Below are 13,500 nucleotides of genomic sequence, written 5' to 3' on the forward strand. Positions count from 1 at the left end.
TATATATAATATAATCAGATCATTTAGACGACCTTTTCCCTGTTGTTCCCCAAATCTGCTGTTTTGTTAACAATGGCAAAAGCAATTACACCTTTACAGCCCCAAAATACCCAGTAACAACTTCACCTAACGGTGTCAACTGACACTAATTTGTTTGACAGTCATAGTTATAGAGTAGTTTGTCATTTAACTGCCTCAGTAAGCAGAGTAGCCAGCAATGAGATCCCGACAAACCCCCAAGGTTACCTTTACACACACACTGAGTCAAATGTTGATAAAAGGACTGTTACATGAGAAGAAGTGCTTTAAACGTAACAGCTTGACACCTCGGGTGCGATAAAACTACATTTTCTCATATCACTCTCTCCCTTTCTCTCTGCTTGTCTCTTTCCTCTGCGTCTTGTTCTGTTTTCTTTACATTACGTACGTGTGTCTGCGTGTGTGCTGTAAATGTATCCTCGTTTGTGTGGCTCTTTTGACTTTGTCCGTTGCGTGCTTGTGTGTTGTAGACACTGTTCTCCTGTCCACTACTTCTTCTCTGTGTTCACGGCCCATCACTGGGCCTCCCTCAGTGTCTGTCTTCCCAACCTTCACCCTAAATTCCAGCTCTTTATCTACAACCAGTTGGTCAGGTACTGTACAGTGTTCTCTACCTATGCACCTAGCCCTGCCCTGCCCTGCCTCAAATCCACCCCCACCCCATGGAACATGCTTGTGTTCGTCCACTGGCACTGGGACCTTGGTGGGGTGGGATGGTGAATGATGTGTGCTGATATGTCTGAGGTTCTTTGTTGGGATATTTCAAGGTTTGTAACTTTCAGGATGGGGTTTTGTGTGGGGGCAGAGTTTGAATGAAAGCTTAAAGTGCCCAAGGAAAGCTGCTTTACTGAAATAAGCTAACCTTAAACAGGTTTTTTTTTTCTAGTCCTTGATATTTGTGGCATCAGCAAGACAAAAAAATCCAGTGTTACCAGACAAGGTATTAAAGCACACTGGTCGAGTGTAAAACAATAAACATGAGGGAAAATTGGGAAATAGAAACCTTTTGATTTGCGATGGTCAAAGGTTATGTTATTTAGTAGGAGCCTTCCTTGCCGGATGAGAATCTCAGACTTAAAACTGGGATTTCACTAATTTGTGTCATGTTTAATTTACAACTATTTCCCTCCCTCCTTCTTGCCTCTTGGAATGAAGTAGCGAAATTTGCAGTGGAAATTATTCTTTACATTGTGGCTTCTAGCTGAGAGCTGCAGCCTAGTTATCAAAATAAAATGTTTAGAAATGAAACCGCACAGTGACATTGAAGTAAAGGAGTTTTCAGAGAAAAGACCAGAGATGGAGTGGTTTATCTCTTTAATGAGCCCAGTAAATCTTAACTAGCGCTTTTATTATGTAACTGTTGCATAGGATGGGATAATAAGTACAGATGGTCATTGGCTCTAATAGAGTTTGGGAAGGCACTAAAGAATCTCCCCAGTCTTGGTCTTTAGTATCTGGGCTGTCATCAGTATAAATTAGGTCAAGAGAAAGGCTTCTAAATTAGATCAAGGCTAAATAATACTGCACTGTAATGGCACCCATAGCTGTGGGAGACCATATTACAAAACAGCTATACCTGACTGCACTTTATTTTGACAGATATTTGTATGTGTTAGTGTCCTTGATATACACTGAACTGAAGAATTAAACAGTCTTCTCACTTTGCGAGACAACAAAACTATTCTTTGAGTTGTTAATCTGATATATAAGGAGGTGCAGTAATTGCAGACAGGCACACAAAGGAACACTCAGAGACTGAAGAGTCTGTTCTTAGAACTAGAAAAAATCATATTTAAACTGCTTGATGTGTTTGAGGTGTGTGTGAGTGAGACTTTGCTTATTGCTCCCTGGGTTTGAATCTGATGCATGAATCTGACATCTTCACTATTATTTTCCTTCTCCTCTTTTCTCCTAAGTGACATTTCATCACTTATTGTATATAATGGGTACTTGTACATATCTGCATTTGGATGATTATTCTGGGCATGTGTTGGATGTGTGTTTTAAGTCTGTGTGCGCTGGAAAAACGTTTGAGGTGAGTTTGCAGTAATAACTGAATGTCAAGGTGATTCTGGGTTTTCGTGCTTCTGCCAGGTCATATTTAACCTTTTCTAATGCTCAGTGTATTTGTACTGCTTCTCTTCAACTCTCTTACTTCATCTTCTTCCTCTCTTTGTTTTGTTTTAACTGTTCTTCCACTTTCTCTTCATCACTTTATTCTTTCCCATTTCTTCCTTCGCATCCACCTCTGTAGGTTCCTGACCAAACGAGAACAACAGCTGATGCAAAGGCGTCACCATGCTGAAGAGCTGCTACAGTGGAAGCAGCGACTGGACAAAGAGGAGGCAGAGGTCCGAAGGATGGAGAAAGAGGCCCTGGCTGCATGGGACCAGAAAACACTTCGGGACAATCATCTTGACATGTCAGAGGGACAGGAAAAGGACATCTCTGATATAAGCTCCCAACCCAGTCACCGCCGAAGCTCAGAGCCCAGAACTGACAGCGAGAAAGGTGAAGCTGCCGAATTTTCTTATTTTCAAGTGTACAACATGGTTTAACCTGAAAATAACAACGTAATGGAATTTAAAAAACACACAGCATGGTGTGGGAGTAAGAGTAAAATACATAACAATGTTGATTTGTTTCATTTTTCAGAGGATGTTAGCGAGGGCGACTGTTCGTCAGTGACACCCGAGTCCAGTATACACACAGAGGGACCGGCTCCCCCTGCCTCAGTCTCTGAAATAACTTTGGCCTCCGTCCAGGGCAGCCCTGCAAATTACACCCAGGACTTCACTTCAGCATCACAGTCACCTACAAGTCAACTACGTGTAATGGATTTTGTATTTTTAACTTTTTGTATTTTATTGTTTCAACTCATTGCTTTGATACTCACTGTAGTTTTTTGGGTTTTACCTGTTTCAAAATGAACACACATCTGTGTACAGGAGAAAGAACCTTACAGCTGCGTTTTTTCCTCTGCTATACTTCTTGAGGATTAGGAAAAGGGTTCACTAAGCCTTACTTAATTTACTGTGACTGTAAAATATTAATGTAAGCATACCATCTGTTGACTGTGATGTCATGTGTCATGTCCTGAAGGAGTGTTCCTCTGTCTTCCCATCTAGTCTAATGCTCCTGAAGGGAGCCACAGCCCTGCTGCATCTCCTTCAGAGGGCAGCAGTAAAACAAAGATGCAGCTCCGCTCCACCTCCCGGACACCTATCCGCCCCTGCACTCAGCCCACCGACCCTCCAATGGCCACACAATCTGGTGAGTTACTCGTGTGCAAAACCCACGCTGAGATTGTAACATTTTTGGAGTGTAAAATTCCTCCCGACAGTTCTTAGAGACGAAAGGATGGGTAAAGCAGACAGCTGACATAATGCAGCTATATTGCTGGCGCTGTGTAGGCAGGAAGAATGTGATGATGCCAGAAATGCATTATGCAACCACTTCCCTGCTCCCTAACAAGCTTAACTGTGTGATAGGAGACGGGAACTCTTTGCATTGCACTTTATCGTACCAGTGAAAACTGTTGTGCTGGCCTCGTGTTGTAGCTGAAAGTGCTTTATTCATTTCCAGGTCACTTTTTAAATGTTTTCAATACTCTTTTTGTTCATTGTGTTTATGAAAATGAACTTTACACATTCCTGATAAAGAAAATGTACAGTAATCCCTGAAAAAATGGGTTAGTGTTTGAGTGGGCTAAAGGTTGGATTACCCATTGCTAATCAGAGGTCTGGCACCATTTTCACATTGTAGCTGTGATTTGTCATGTACATTTTTCTGTAGAAACCATTTCAGACCAGAGTGACATAGAGAGCCGTATCAAGGCGCTCAAGGAAGAACTCAAAAAACGTAAGTTAATGGCCTACCAGCTAAAGAAGGAGCAGAAGAAGCGACATAAGGAGCGGCTGAAGGCAGAGGAGGCGAGTCTGTTGAAACAGCTGGAGGTAAACATGATGCGTAAACTACATTTAAACATCCAGTTAGATTTGAATCCTTTTTTTTATTCTGTGGATGTTTAACAGATTCTCATTCTTATCTCTGCTATCATTCCTGTGTTGTTGTTTTTTTATTTTTATTTTACAGAACTATAACAACTTCATTGAGAAAACTAAGGCAGAACTTAACAAGGAGCCAGACTCAACACTTGATACCAACTCCCAGATCAACGAGTCCAACTCTGTTTTAGAGCATCTTCCATCTTCACACAGGTATAGAGAATAATAATGATATTTTTCTTCATAATTTTCAAATGAATGGTGTGCAGTTAAAAATAAATGCTTCTTTCTCAGGTCTGAACTCATCAAAATCTCAGGGTCTGAAAGGACACAAATTGATGCATCATTAGATCATCGTGAGTGTTTTAAAGTCATCATAATAAATACTTTATTATAATAAATAGATTACGTGGAGTGTTTATTCAAAATGTGTTTTCACAAATATTTTCCGGTAATAATGTGGCTCTCCCCACTCTTATGACAGATGCCTTTCCTAAGCTACATCTAAGTAGATCCACTTCATTGCCTGGAGACGTGTCTGTTGAGGCGCCTCAAAGGGTCACTCCGGGTGTGGCAATATCCGGCAGCCCAGAAAGTCCAACCTCAGGACAGAGGAATCATCAGTCTACAGAAGATCTTATTAGGCAGCACTCCACAGAAGACAAGTCAGAATATGCAGACGAGAATATTGTGTCTGATTATAGATCTGATATTCAGGAAGAGCTGGAGGTGGAAATAAGCTCCAGAGTCGAGGATGAACAAACTCAGCATCTTCTAAAACTGGAAAATGAAGACAGACTTGACTCTCAGGAGAGGTTGCCTACATCTAAACGTGTTTCCTCTTCTGTGGATGAAGAACAACAACATTCATCAACTGTTAGCCTTGAACAGGGAAATCAGATGAAGCAGAGTGAAGTATCTGATGTAGAGGAACCTTTACAGCCAGACGTTATTGCCTCTAGTCAGCCACATTCAGCGGTAGCGGACCTCAAAACCTCACCGCATCAAACCTACAATTCTGCATCTATTGACCAGTCCCAGTCCCCAGACTCAGATGCTTTTGGTTCAATGAAGGAGGCTTCCATAAAAGATACTGAGGCTTCTCCAGTAGCAGATGGTTATCACGATGACTTTGAGTCATCAGTGGATTCTTCATCCAAGGAAGAACATCATAGTTCCAAGGCTGAGTCTCAAACCTCCCACGTTTTCTCCCACGAAATCAAGGGTTCAAGAAAAGACACATCTAGCAGGGGCCTGGCATTTGACAGCCCGGATGAAATTGTAGAGGAAGAAATAGCTGAAGATCTGAGTCACCATTCTGGCATCAGTGTGCCTAGCCATAAATCTGGAAGACTGCTGGATCTCAATAAGCAGGCAGTAGATTTTAAACGGGACAATGAGAGCATTAATTCCAGACACTCACAAACCATCTATTCTCTGCAGGTCCCCCTCTCTCCTGTTATAGATGAAATGCCGGATTTTTACATTGGAGACCGAGTTCTTGTTGGTGGTGTTCAGCCCGGCACTTTGCGATTCAAAGGTCCAACCAGTTTCGCCAATGGTTTCTGGGCAGGTGTGGAGCTGGACAAGTCTGAAGGGAGCAACAATGGCACTTACGATGGAGTAGTATACTTTGAGTGTGAAGAGCGCCATGGTATATTCGCTCCACCCGACAAAATCACACACCTCCCGGACAAGTTTGAGCTCTACACTGATACCACAGAAGATGAGGACTCATTCTTTGATGACTTGTCAGGTAAAGATAGAAATGAACCTAAAACTGAGGACGGCAATTTCCGAATGCAAGAAAATCTCAACAGGGAAAATGAACAGACCTCTCACAAAGAGACTGGGTCAAATGATAAGAAGGAAATGGATGGCTGTATTCTCAAGAGCCAGGATCCACATTGGGAGAGACCCCAGCTCAATTCACAACATCACAAAGAATCTAAGCATCAATTTTCTGATGAGAACATTAAGGACATGATGTTGAATTTTGAAGATGCATCGCACACTCTCATCATCTCTGACTTGGATAAAACAGGTCAGGTGATGGAGAGTGAAAAGGAGATTACAGCCCTTGTTGAAAAAGAAGACATAGAGTCACATGATGATAAGAGGAAAGAAAAGAGCAAGGATTTGCTGGACACAGTTGCAGACAGGCTTGTCAACAACTTTGTGAAAGACGCTCTTAAACAGTGTGCTGAAATTAAAAGGGCAAAAGAGCAGAAGATTGAAGCTGCCAACCAGATGAATGGAGACCTGTTTGGTGAAAATGCTGAAGAAGAAGAAGAAAAAGAATGGAAATCTACAGTGGATCAAAAAGATGATCTACCCTTCTTTCTCCCAGTTGAAAAGGAGGAACTGTCCTCTCCAGAACTGTGTAACCGACCGGTGAGTCTGTTTCTAACAGTTTAATAGCAGATTATTTCTTTTTTTTTTTAAATGAGTTCTGGGTAAAAATAATAATAAGATCAAAGTGGTCAGCTAAACTGTAATAAGGAACGACTGGCAGTGATGACATCAAGATAGTGACTTGTTTATTTGAGCCTGTTCTCTGGATTTGTTCAGCCAAAGTCCAACTTTATATTGACAGACTTCATTGAATTTGGTGGTCTGTGCTGAAAGCCTTTGTGTCTGAAACATTTGTAAGGAAAATAACTCTTTGACACTAAAATGCAAAACCGAAACTTATTGTAGGTCTCGTGGTGTGATGTTGCAATTAGATGTTAATATTTATCAGAGGTGTGCAAATTGAATGTCAGCATGATGTTGATGTTTTATTTTTTTTATTTTTACTTTTTCAACACAGGAGAGTCCAGTGTTGGGAGCCAGTGGTCAAGAAGAGCTCGCTAAGCGTCTAGCAGAGCTGGAACTGAGCCGTGAACTTCTCGATGACCTCGGTGATGATCAGGACTGGTTTGATGAAGACTTTGGCCTTAGCTCCCGCAGGAAACAGCAGAAACTCAAAGAAGAAGAGGCACGGCTGGGAGCGGGATTTGGGAGATCTAGCTCATCAGCTGGCCCAGCTACGGGGGAAATGGGTTCGTCATCAGGTGGAGAACCCCAGGTAAAGACGCCACCTAGACCGGAGCTGCCTCTCCCCTTGCCTCCTAAACTACCTGAGCAGCCTGCCATGGTGGTACCCCACTCAGCTGTAGAGGTGGAGAAGATGGTCCATGCTGCCACACAGGAGCTCTGGGACAGCTTTGACCTCGGGAACAAGGGAACGCTGATTCATGGACAACTGCCAAGTCCACAACCTTCACAAGAATACCTTGGTAAAGAGGACAGCACCCAGAACCAGGAGTCACTGTCCATTCGCAGCTACAGAAAGGTAAAAATAAGAAGTGTGGACCCATGAAAATGTCAGTCATGTGTGAGTTTTCACTGTGTGTAGTTTTAAAGTTCCAAAGCTGGCTTTGGGCTAAACCACCTAAATTGAGGTTATTCTACTTGAGAAGCTTTATTTATGGTACATTTCATACAGTACTTTATATTTTTACCTCTGCTCTTTTCTCAGGCTGTGTATGACTTAACGTGGGAGATCCTTCAGGAGATCTATGCTGAAGACCCCAATACTAATCAGCCTCAGTGGGTCAAACCGCGTAGAGTCAAGTCCTCTTCATTTCACAATGTCAGGACACCAGGAGACATCAAGAAGATCCAGGTAAAAGACCGATGGCAGCAACACTGAGAGAAACTGTTACAGTGTTGAACAGTGACAATAAAGATGCTGTAGTGATGTTGACTGTTGATATTTTTTACTATAAAATAATTACATTTTTGTGAAATTGTTTCATTGTTGACCTATGTTCTATAATCATTTTCATGAGCATTATTTTTATGTCACAGTGGCCTTTGACCACCAAATCAAAAAATCTTAATAAAGATTTTGCAGTCGCTCAAATCCAGCATTGTGCCTAACATGTTATTCTTTCCCCCTTACGCTGTTTCTCAGGAATTCATCACAGAAGAAGTACTGAAGCTTTATGGTCTGACAAAAGACCAGAACCAGAAGAACGACTGGCAGAAGATGCTCAAGTTTGGAAGAAAGAAGCGGGACAGAGTCGATCACATACTGGTAGGCCCCCGAATTCCATTTGCATTTCTCTGTGGCCAAAACGGAGCATTTCCGTCATCTGTTGCCTTTATCATTTTTAGAAGTAAACACAAATTGCAAATTTTGAACTATGAGAAATTATTTTATTTCCACTAAATAACAGCAACAGCTTTAAAGAGGTAATAGGATTACTTAGAGTTAAGAAAACATGCATTGCAGATTAGAGTCTTTAATGATTTATTAAAATTACAGGAAGTTGAACATAATCTGCCTGAAAAGCCTCGTGCTGTGATGGTTTATTTAAGAGGAGCAGTTTTTAGCAGGAGAAGTGATCCAAAGTGATCCAAACAGGCCATTTTCCACAACAGGAACTGTCAGATGGTTTTTGGAAAGCCCAAACCATTTTCCCACCGGATTAATTCCCTCATTTATAACTGCAAAATGAATATGCGAGAAAGTTCTACTTTCAGGGCCCCTGAAACACATAACACATAACCATAAAAAAGCAGGAAACTATCTGAAACCAGATAGAATAAACAGAAAAGAGATGTTAACATGTTAAAATGGATTGGTGAGGAATTTTTGTGGCACAGATTTAAATGTAGAGAGATTTTTGCTTTAGTGGTTGAGTCAGCCAAACAATGGTGTTAATAAAGACATTGTGACTCGCTGATTGTTTTACAGTAGCCATGGTCCAGTTCTCTGTGGGGAGCTGCAGCTTGTTACCACAGGGCAGGTTATAAGCAGCGAGTCCACTGTTGCTGCTTTGTGTTTGTTTGTGTACGGGCCGTCACACAGACATGTGCGTTTGAAGAGAATGGGGGGAAGTAGTAAGACTGATTGCTAAGTTTTTATAAGGAGAGAATGTGAAAGAGAGTTTGCTTTCCATGGTGCTGTGTGGAACAGCTGTGTCAGCAAGCTGACTTGATAATAATCTTTATGAGCCTTCACCAAAGTGGAAACACAAACAGTGGAACCTTTTAGCTCCATGGAAATGACTCCTGAGAGGAAAAGTCCAGATGGATAGATGTGCTCGGACGAAAGTTTTGGGCAGATATTTAAAACAAACAGTTGTTTTATTTGTTTTTAATTTATTTATTCCCTCTTTGTGCCAAGAAAGCAAAGAAATTATTGTAAAGTCTTTCAGCTCTTTATCATGCTATGTTTTAATGTTTAGCCAGGATAACAGATAAACTACTGTCATCTATAAATATCTTGTATGTAAGAATGAGTCAAGAAGGCCAGTCAGTGTTACAGTAACAGCACACGGGTGATTTTTACATAAACACAGAACATTAACTTCTTATCTTTGCTCCATTAAATGTCTCTGATGTTATTTCTGTGGTGCCAATCACAGTGTTTGTCACCTCAGACTACTTTACATAGTAGTAAGATTACCACATTACTATATATTCTTAATTCTTTGTAATAGCTGTCAGTCACTGTGCTTCTGTAGTAAAACCAGTTTTTCTGTCTCTCAGGTTCAGGAACTCCACGAGGAGGAGGCCCAGTGGGTCAACTATGACGAGGACGAGCTGTTTGTCAAAATGCAGCTAGCAGACAGCATCTTCGATTCTTTACTTAAGGACACAGTGAATGTGCTCACACTAATTTCTGACAAGAGGGCCAACAGAGACACCCTCTCCTGATGGCTTTCTGCTCGGATTTAAACTACAACTTCTAGCTCAATCCCGTTCTTTCCCCACCACGGTGAACTCCAGCCAACCTGTCGCTGCTCGGGCTTCCACCAGCTGATGTGCCAACAGCAACCCTCTGATGCCTTCAGTCCCAGTATTACCTCGCAGCTAAACAAATTGTCCTTAGTTCTCCGACATTCATTGGCTGAATTGCATCAGCTGACTGTAATAGCGACAACGGTCGCGCTCAAAACGCCTGTTGAGCAATCCCGCCTTCTAAAACCTTAACACAACGAGTCTGAGCTCTCACCTGGACCGTTTTGCAGACTGCTCAGTTGGAGAATGGGTAGATGTGGTGATGCGATGTACTGTGCCATTTGCAAGCATGCGAAAGTCCATGAATGCTGCTAAGTTGATCGTTCTGTCGTGGACTTTGGAATAACATCCACTCACAACAGTAGTAGATAATTCTTTTGAATTGTTAAATCTTTAGGTAAATATATATATATATGTGGATTCAAAAATTGTAATAGAATAACAAATGAGCAATATAAAGTGCAGTCTGATTTGACAGTGATACATTATAGCCTTGGCTTTGTAATGCAGCACATTGAAACTAAACAGGTTAAAGTACCAACTCTAAGCTTTAATTTGAAGGTTTCGCATCCATACCCAGTGATCTGGGGGGTAATTGTAGCTCTTTTTATTCACAGTCCTCTTTGCAGGGTTCATGTTTGTGCTTGTTTACGGGGACTTTTAGATCGCTTTCTGGTCTTTGGCAAATACAGCACCTGCTTAGTTGGACTCGGGTCAAGTGATTTGTCTACCAGTAATGGTAAAATTCAACTCTTTGGCTCACAAAGCTCATGGTTTGCTTTGACCGCAAGTTTACTAAAGGCTTGCTCCACGTTCTGTCTATGAAAAATTATTTCAGCCATTACGGTTTAAAGACCATCAAACACCTTTAAAGCAGAGAGTTGGACCTTTAAATAGTCAGTGCTGTATTACAAATCTGGAGTTGCAACACTTTGTCTCTGATCAGATCTGGACAGACTTTGCTGTGTTGGACCGCTGAGTTCAAATAGTCTATGAAACATGTTTGCCTCCTTAATTATTTATTGCGTGAAAATGTTTAATAGAGGCACAAAAAACATTCAGAATTGTAAATGATCTTGTAAGTAAACATACAGAGAAGAGCTCCTTTAAACTTTGTATAAAGAAAGTCTAACATTATTGTAAAAGCACAAATAAAAAATGTGAATATGGCAATACATTAGGGAGGAGAATCCAGGCAAAGAAGATGGAGAAATGTGTTTTAAATATTTAAAGGCGTACTCTTAATAATCGATTGAATCTGTTTGACTAAACTGTGTGACTTTTTGTTGTGGCCACAGCTGTCCAGTTGGTCAACACAGTCAGTGCGTTCCTCCTCCGTGCTGTATGCTAATTTTAGGAAGCATGTTCACATCGTAGCACAGTGTTGACCACATAGAGAAACCTTATCAACTGGTTTCTCTATGTGGTAGGTGTGAACCCAACCGACACTTTAGTATGTAGCATGAAAGCGGAAGAGAAACAACTGCAGTAGGCTGATGTTTTTACACTTACATTATGGGACAGTACTGAAATGCTGGATTTGAACCTTAGCTATCCTACGGTCCATTTACTTTGTCTTATCTGAGAAAACACCCGTGGTTCTCTTGATTCTTTATTATTTACTCTCTGAAAGGTTTGTTTGCATAACATTTGCCCTAAAATAAACACCCTGTCATGTAAAACCACGGCCGCTGCAAGACATCGACAAGTTCAAACGAGGCATCACGATGTCGCCAGAAGTAGTCTTACTCCATATTCAGTTCAAGTGCCTTTTTCAAGTTGAGTTGTTTGTTTCGAACTGACTTTCTTGATCTCTCTGCATCATTTGGACCTATTTTCTTCGAATGTCTCCCTTAAACTGCTGTATACTACCGTTTTATAAAGGATCCTACGAAGGCTGCTCTTCTTCTGACCAGTTAACCAGTGCTTCAGTTTCTGCCTTATAGATATTTCTGTGTAGTAGAGACAGTTTTTTAAATCTCCTCTTGCTTCTGTGCCTCAGCCTGAGGAAATGTTTGCGTCTAACCTGCTTCTTATCAGGCCAGCCCATGTGTCTGTGCATATAGACACTGTTGAGTCATGTTATTGATGTACTGTATCAGGAACAAGTGGCTCAAGCTGACAGGCTGCACAGTGTGAGTCATTGAGCTGATGTGGTTCAGCACGTAGGACTGTATCTAAGGGCTTTTTTTTTTTTTTAGTCCCACTGTCAGTGTGGCTTTGATCCAACAAACTGTAGAGACTCATTGTGGCATGTATGAGAGAGCTTGTTAATTCTCACTGACTGTTTGGAGCTAAAGTGACCTTAAACTGAGTCTTTTTCTTTTCTTTTTCCCCTTACTGATGGTGTTTTAATACGTGTTAAGGTGTATGTTCAAACTGTACATAATGTAGGAAAAGACCAAAAATGTTTGATACCAGTCTCTCCTTGCTATATATGACATTTAAGTCTGGTCTGTAATGGTGACATGATTAGTATCTTAGAAACGTTTTCTGCAAGGCTTTATTGCAGCTCCTCCGTCTTTGTCCTCTTCAATTGATTGTATGTTGGTGGAAGCTAAGTTCCCCTCTGTAACTATGCAGTACTTGGTTGTACTTATTGTTTTGTGTGTCTGGACCAAACAGTTTAAGACCTCAGCTGTAGTCTGTAGATTAACTAAGCCTTCAAGTAGCTTGAAGCTGTTTGGTGTAGCGGTGTCGTTCCTATCGTCTGGTCCGAGGTCTTCACAGGGAGGCGGAGCACCTGCCGTTTGATCTCTGTAACTAAATGAAAAAGTAGGCACAAGATGTTTGAGTATCATATTGACAAGTCTGATTAGATTTCCCTGAATATTTATAATAATGTGCTGTGAGTGTGCTGCAAGTGCACTTGAAAATTAGTACAATTCTTTTATGGGTGTAAATATACTGTTTGTCCAATCTGACCCACACTTACCGTAACCTTAACGATTGTTGTATAAAAAGGAAAAAAAACACTGTTTACTTTGCAAATATGTACATAGTATATATTTGTTTACTAAATGAAATTTGAAACTGTAAATAAAGCTTTCATTGTTTCTAAAGGAATGTGTTGTGATGTGTTTTCGTTTTTAATTCAGGGTGTGCAGACGTAGCTCCCACATGTTGCTGTTACAGTGCTGACGGCAGGATAACAAATCTCTCTGTAATGTTTAGCTGTGCGACCAAACAAAGATGTGGAGGTTTGTTTGCTGGTTTCTCCGTCTGAATGCTTTCACGATGGTCGTGTCACATTGTTTTAGGGCGCAGTCGTGAGGCTATTATTGTAGCAAAGCTATCTGCAAATTAGCAGAAGAGTTGGAGAACCATCTCACTGCATCAGTGACTCGTTTTCATTTAAAAGAGAAAAAAACCCATTCAACATAAAATCAACCAAGTTTGGGAAAATGAAGATTGTGTTTTTAAATAACTTTACCATATTTACTGAAGCTCCATGCCTAAAGTTACGGGCCTTCAAAATTCGCAGGGCTGTGTTGAAGATTGTGGCCTTTGTTTTTCCAGCATAATGAGCACTCCTAACTTTAGTTTCAGGGCTGAAAAACACATTTAAGCTTAGTCTAAAAACTGCAAACTAATCAACTTTATATCAACCCAAGTGACACTAGCACGAGATTTTGTTTTTTCCTAACTGCTGAGTATC

General features: G+C 41.0%; 1 protein-coding gene across 3 annotated transcripts in view; it reads left to right on the plus strand.

Moving 5' to 3' along the window:
- Window positions 1–12,908, plus strand: part of cep350 (centrosomal protein 350) — a 33,956-nt gene extending 21,048 nt beyond the window's left edge. For 2 of the 3 annotated variants that reach the window (XM_039606386.1, XM_039606387.1), the window contains exons 27-38: window positions 510–632; window positions 2,294–2,550; window positions 2,695–2,870; window positions 3,168–3,312; window positions 3,835–3,995; window positions 4,135–4,259; window positions 4,341–4,402; window positions 4,531–6,440; window positions 6,859–7,383; window positions 7,570–7,716; window positions 8,008–8,130; window positions 9,591–12,908. In XM_039606386.1, coding sequence (XP_039462320.1) covers window positions 510–632; window positions 2,294–2,550; window positions 2,695–2,870; window positions 3,168–3,312; window positions 3,835–3,995; window positions 4,135–4,259; window positions 4,341–4,402; window positions 4,531–6,440; window positions 6,859–7,383; window positions 7,570–7,716; window positions 8,008–8,130; window positions 9,591–9,758 — 3,922 coding nt within the window. In that variant the 3' untranslated portion in view covers window positions 9,759–12,908. The remainder of the gene's footprint in view (window positions 1–509; window positions 633–2,293; window positions 2,551–2,694; window positions 2,871–3,167; window positions 3,313–3,834; window positions 3,996–4,134; window positions 4,260–4,340; window positions 4,403–4,530; window positions 6,441–6,858; window positions 7,384–7,569; window positions 7,717–8,007; window positions 8,131–9,590) is intronic. The other variant, XM_039606388.1, reaches the window with a different exon arrangement.
- The last annotated feature ends 592 nt before the right edge of the window (window positions 12,909–13,500 follow it).

Source organism: Oreochromis aureus, linkage group 23 (genome assembly GCF_013358895.1).
Source record: "Oreochromis aureus strain Israel breed Guangdong linkage group 23, ZZ_aureus, whole genome shotgun sequence".
NCBI classification, from domain to species: Eukaryota; Metazoa; Chordata; class Actinopteri; order Cichliformes; family Cichlidae; genus Oreochromis; species Oreochromis aureus.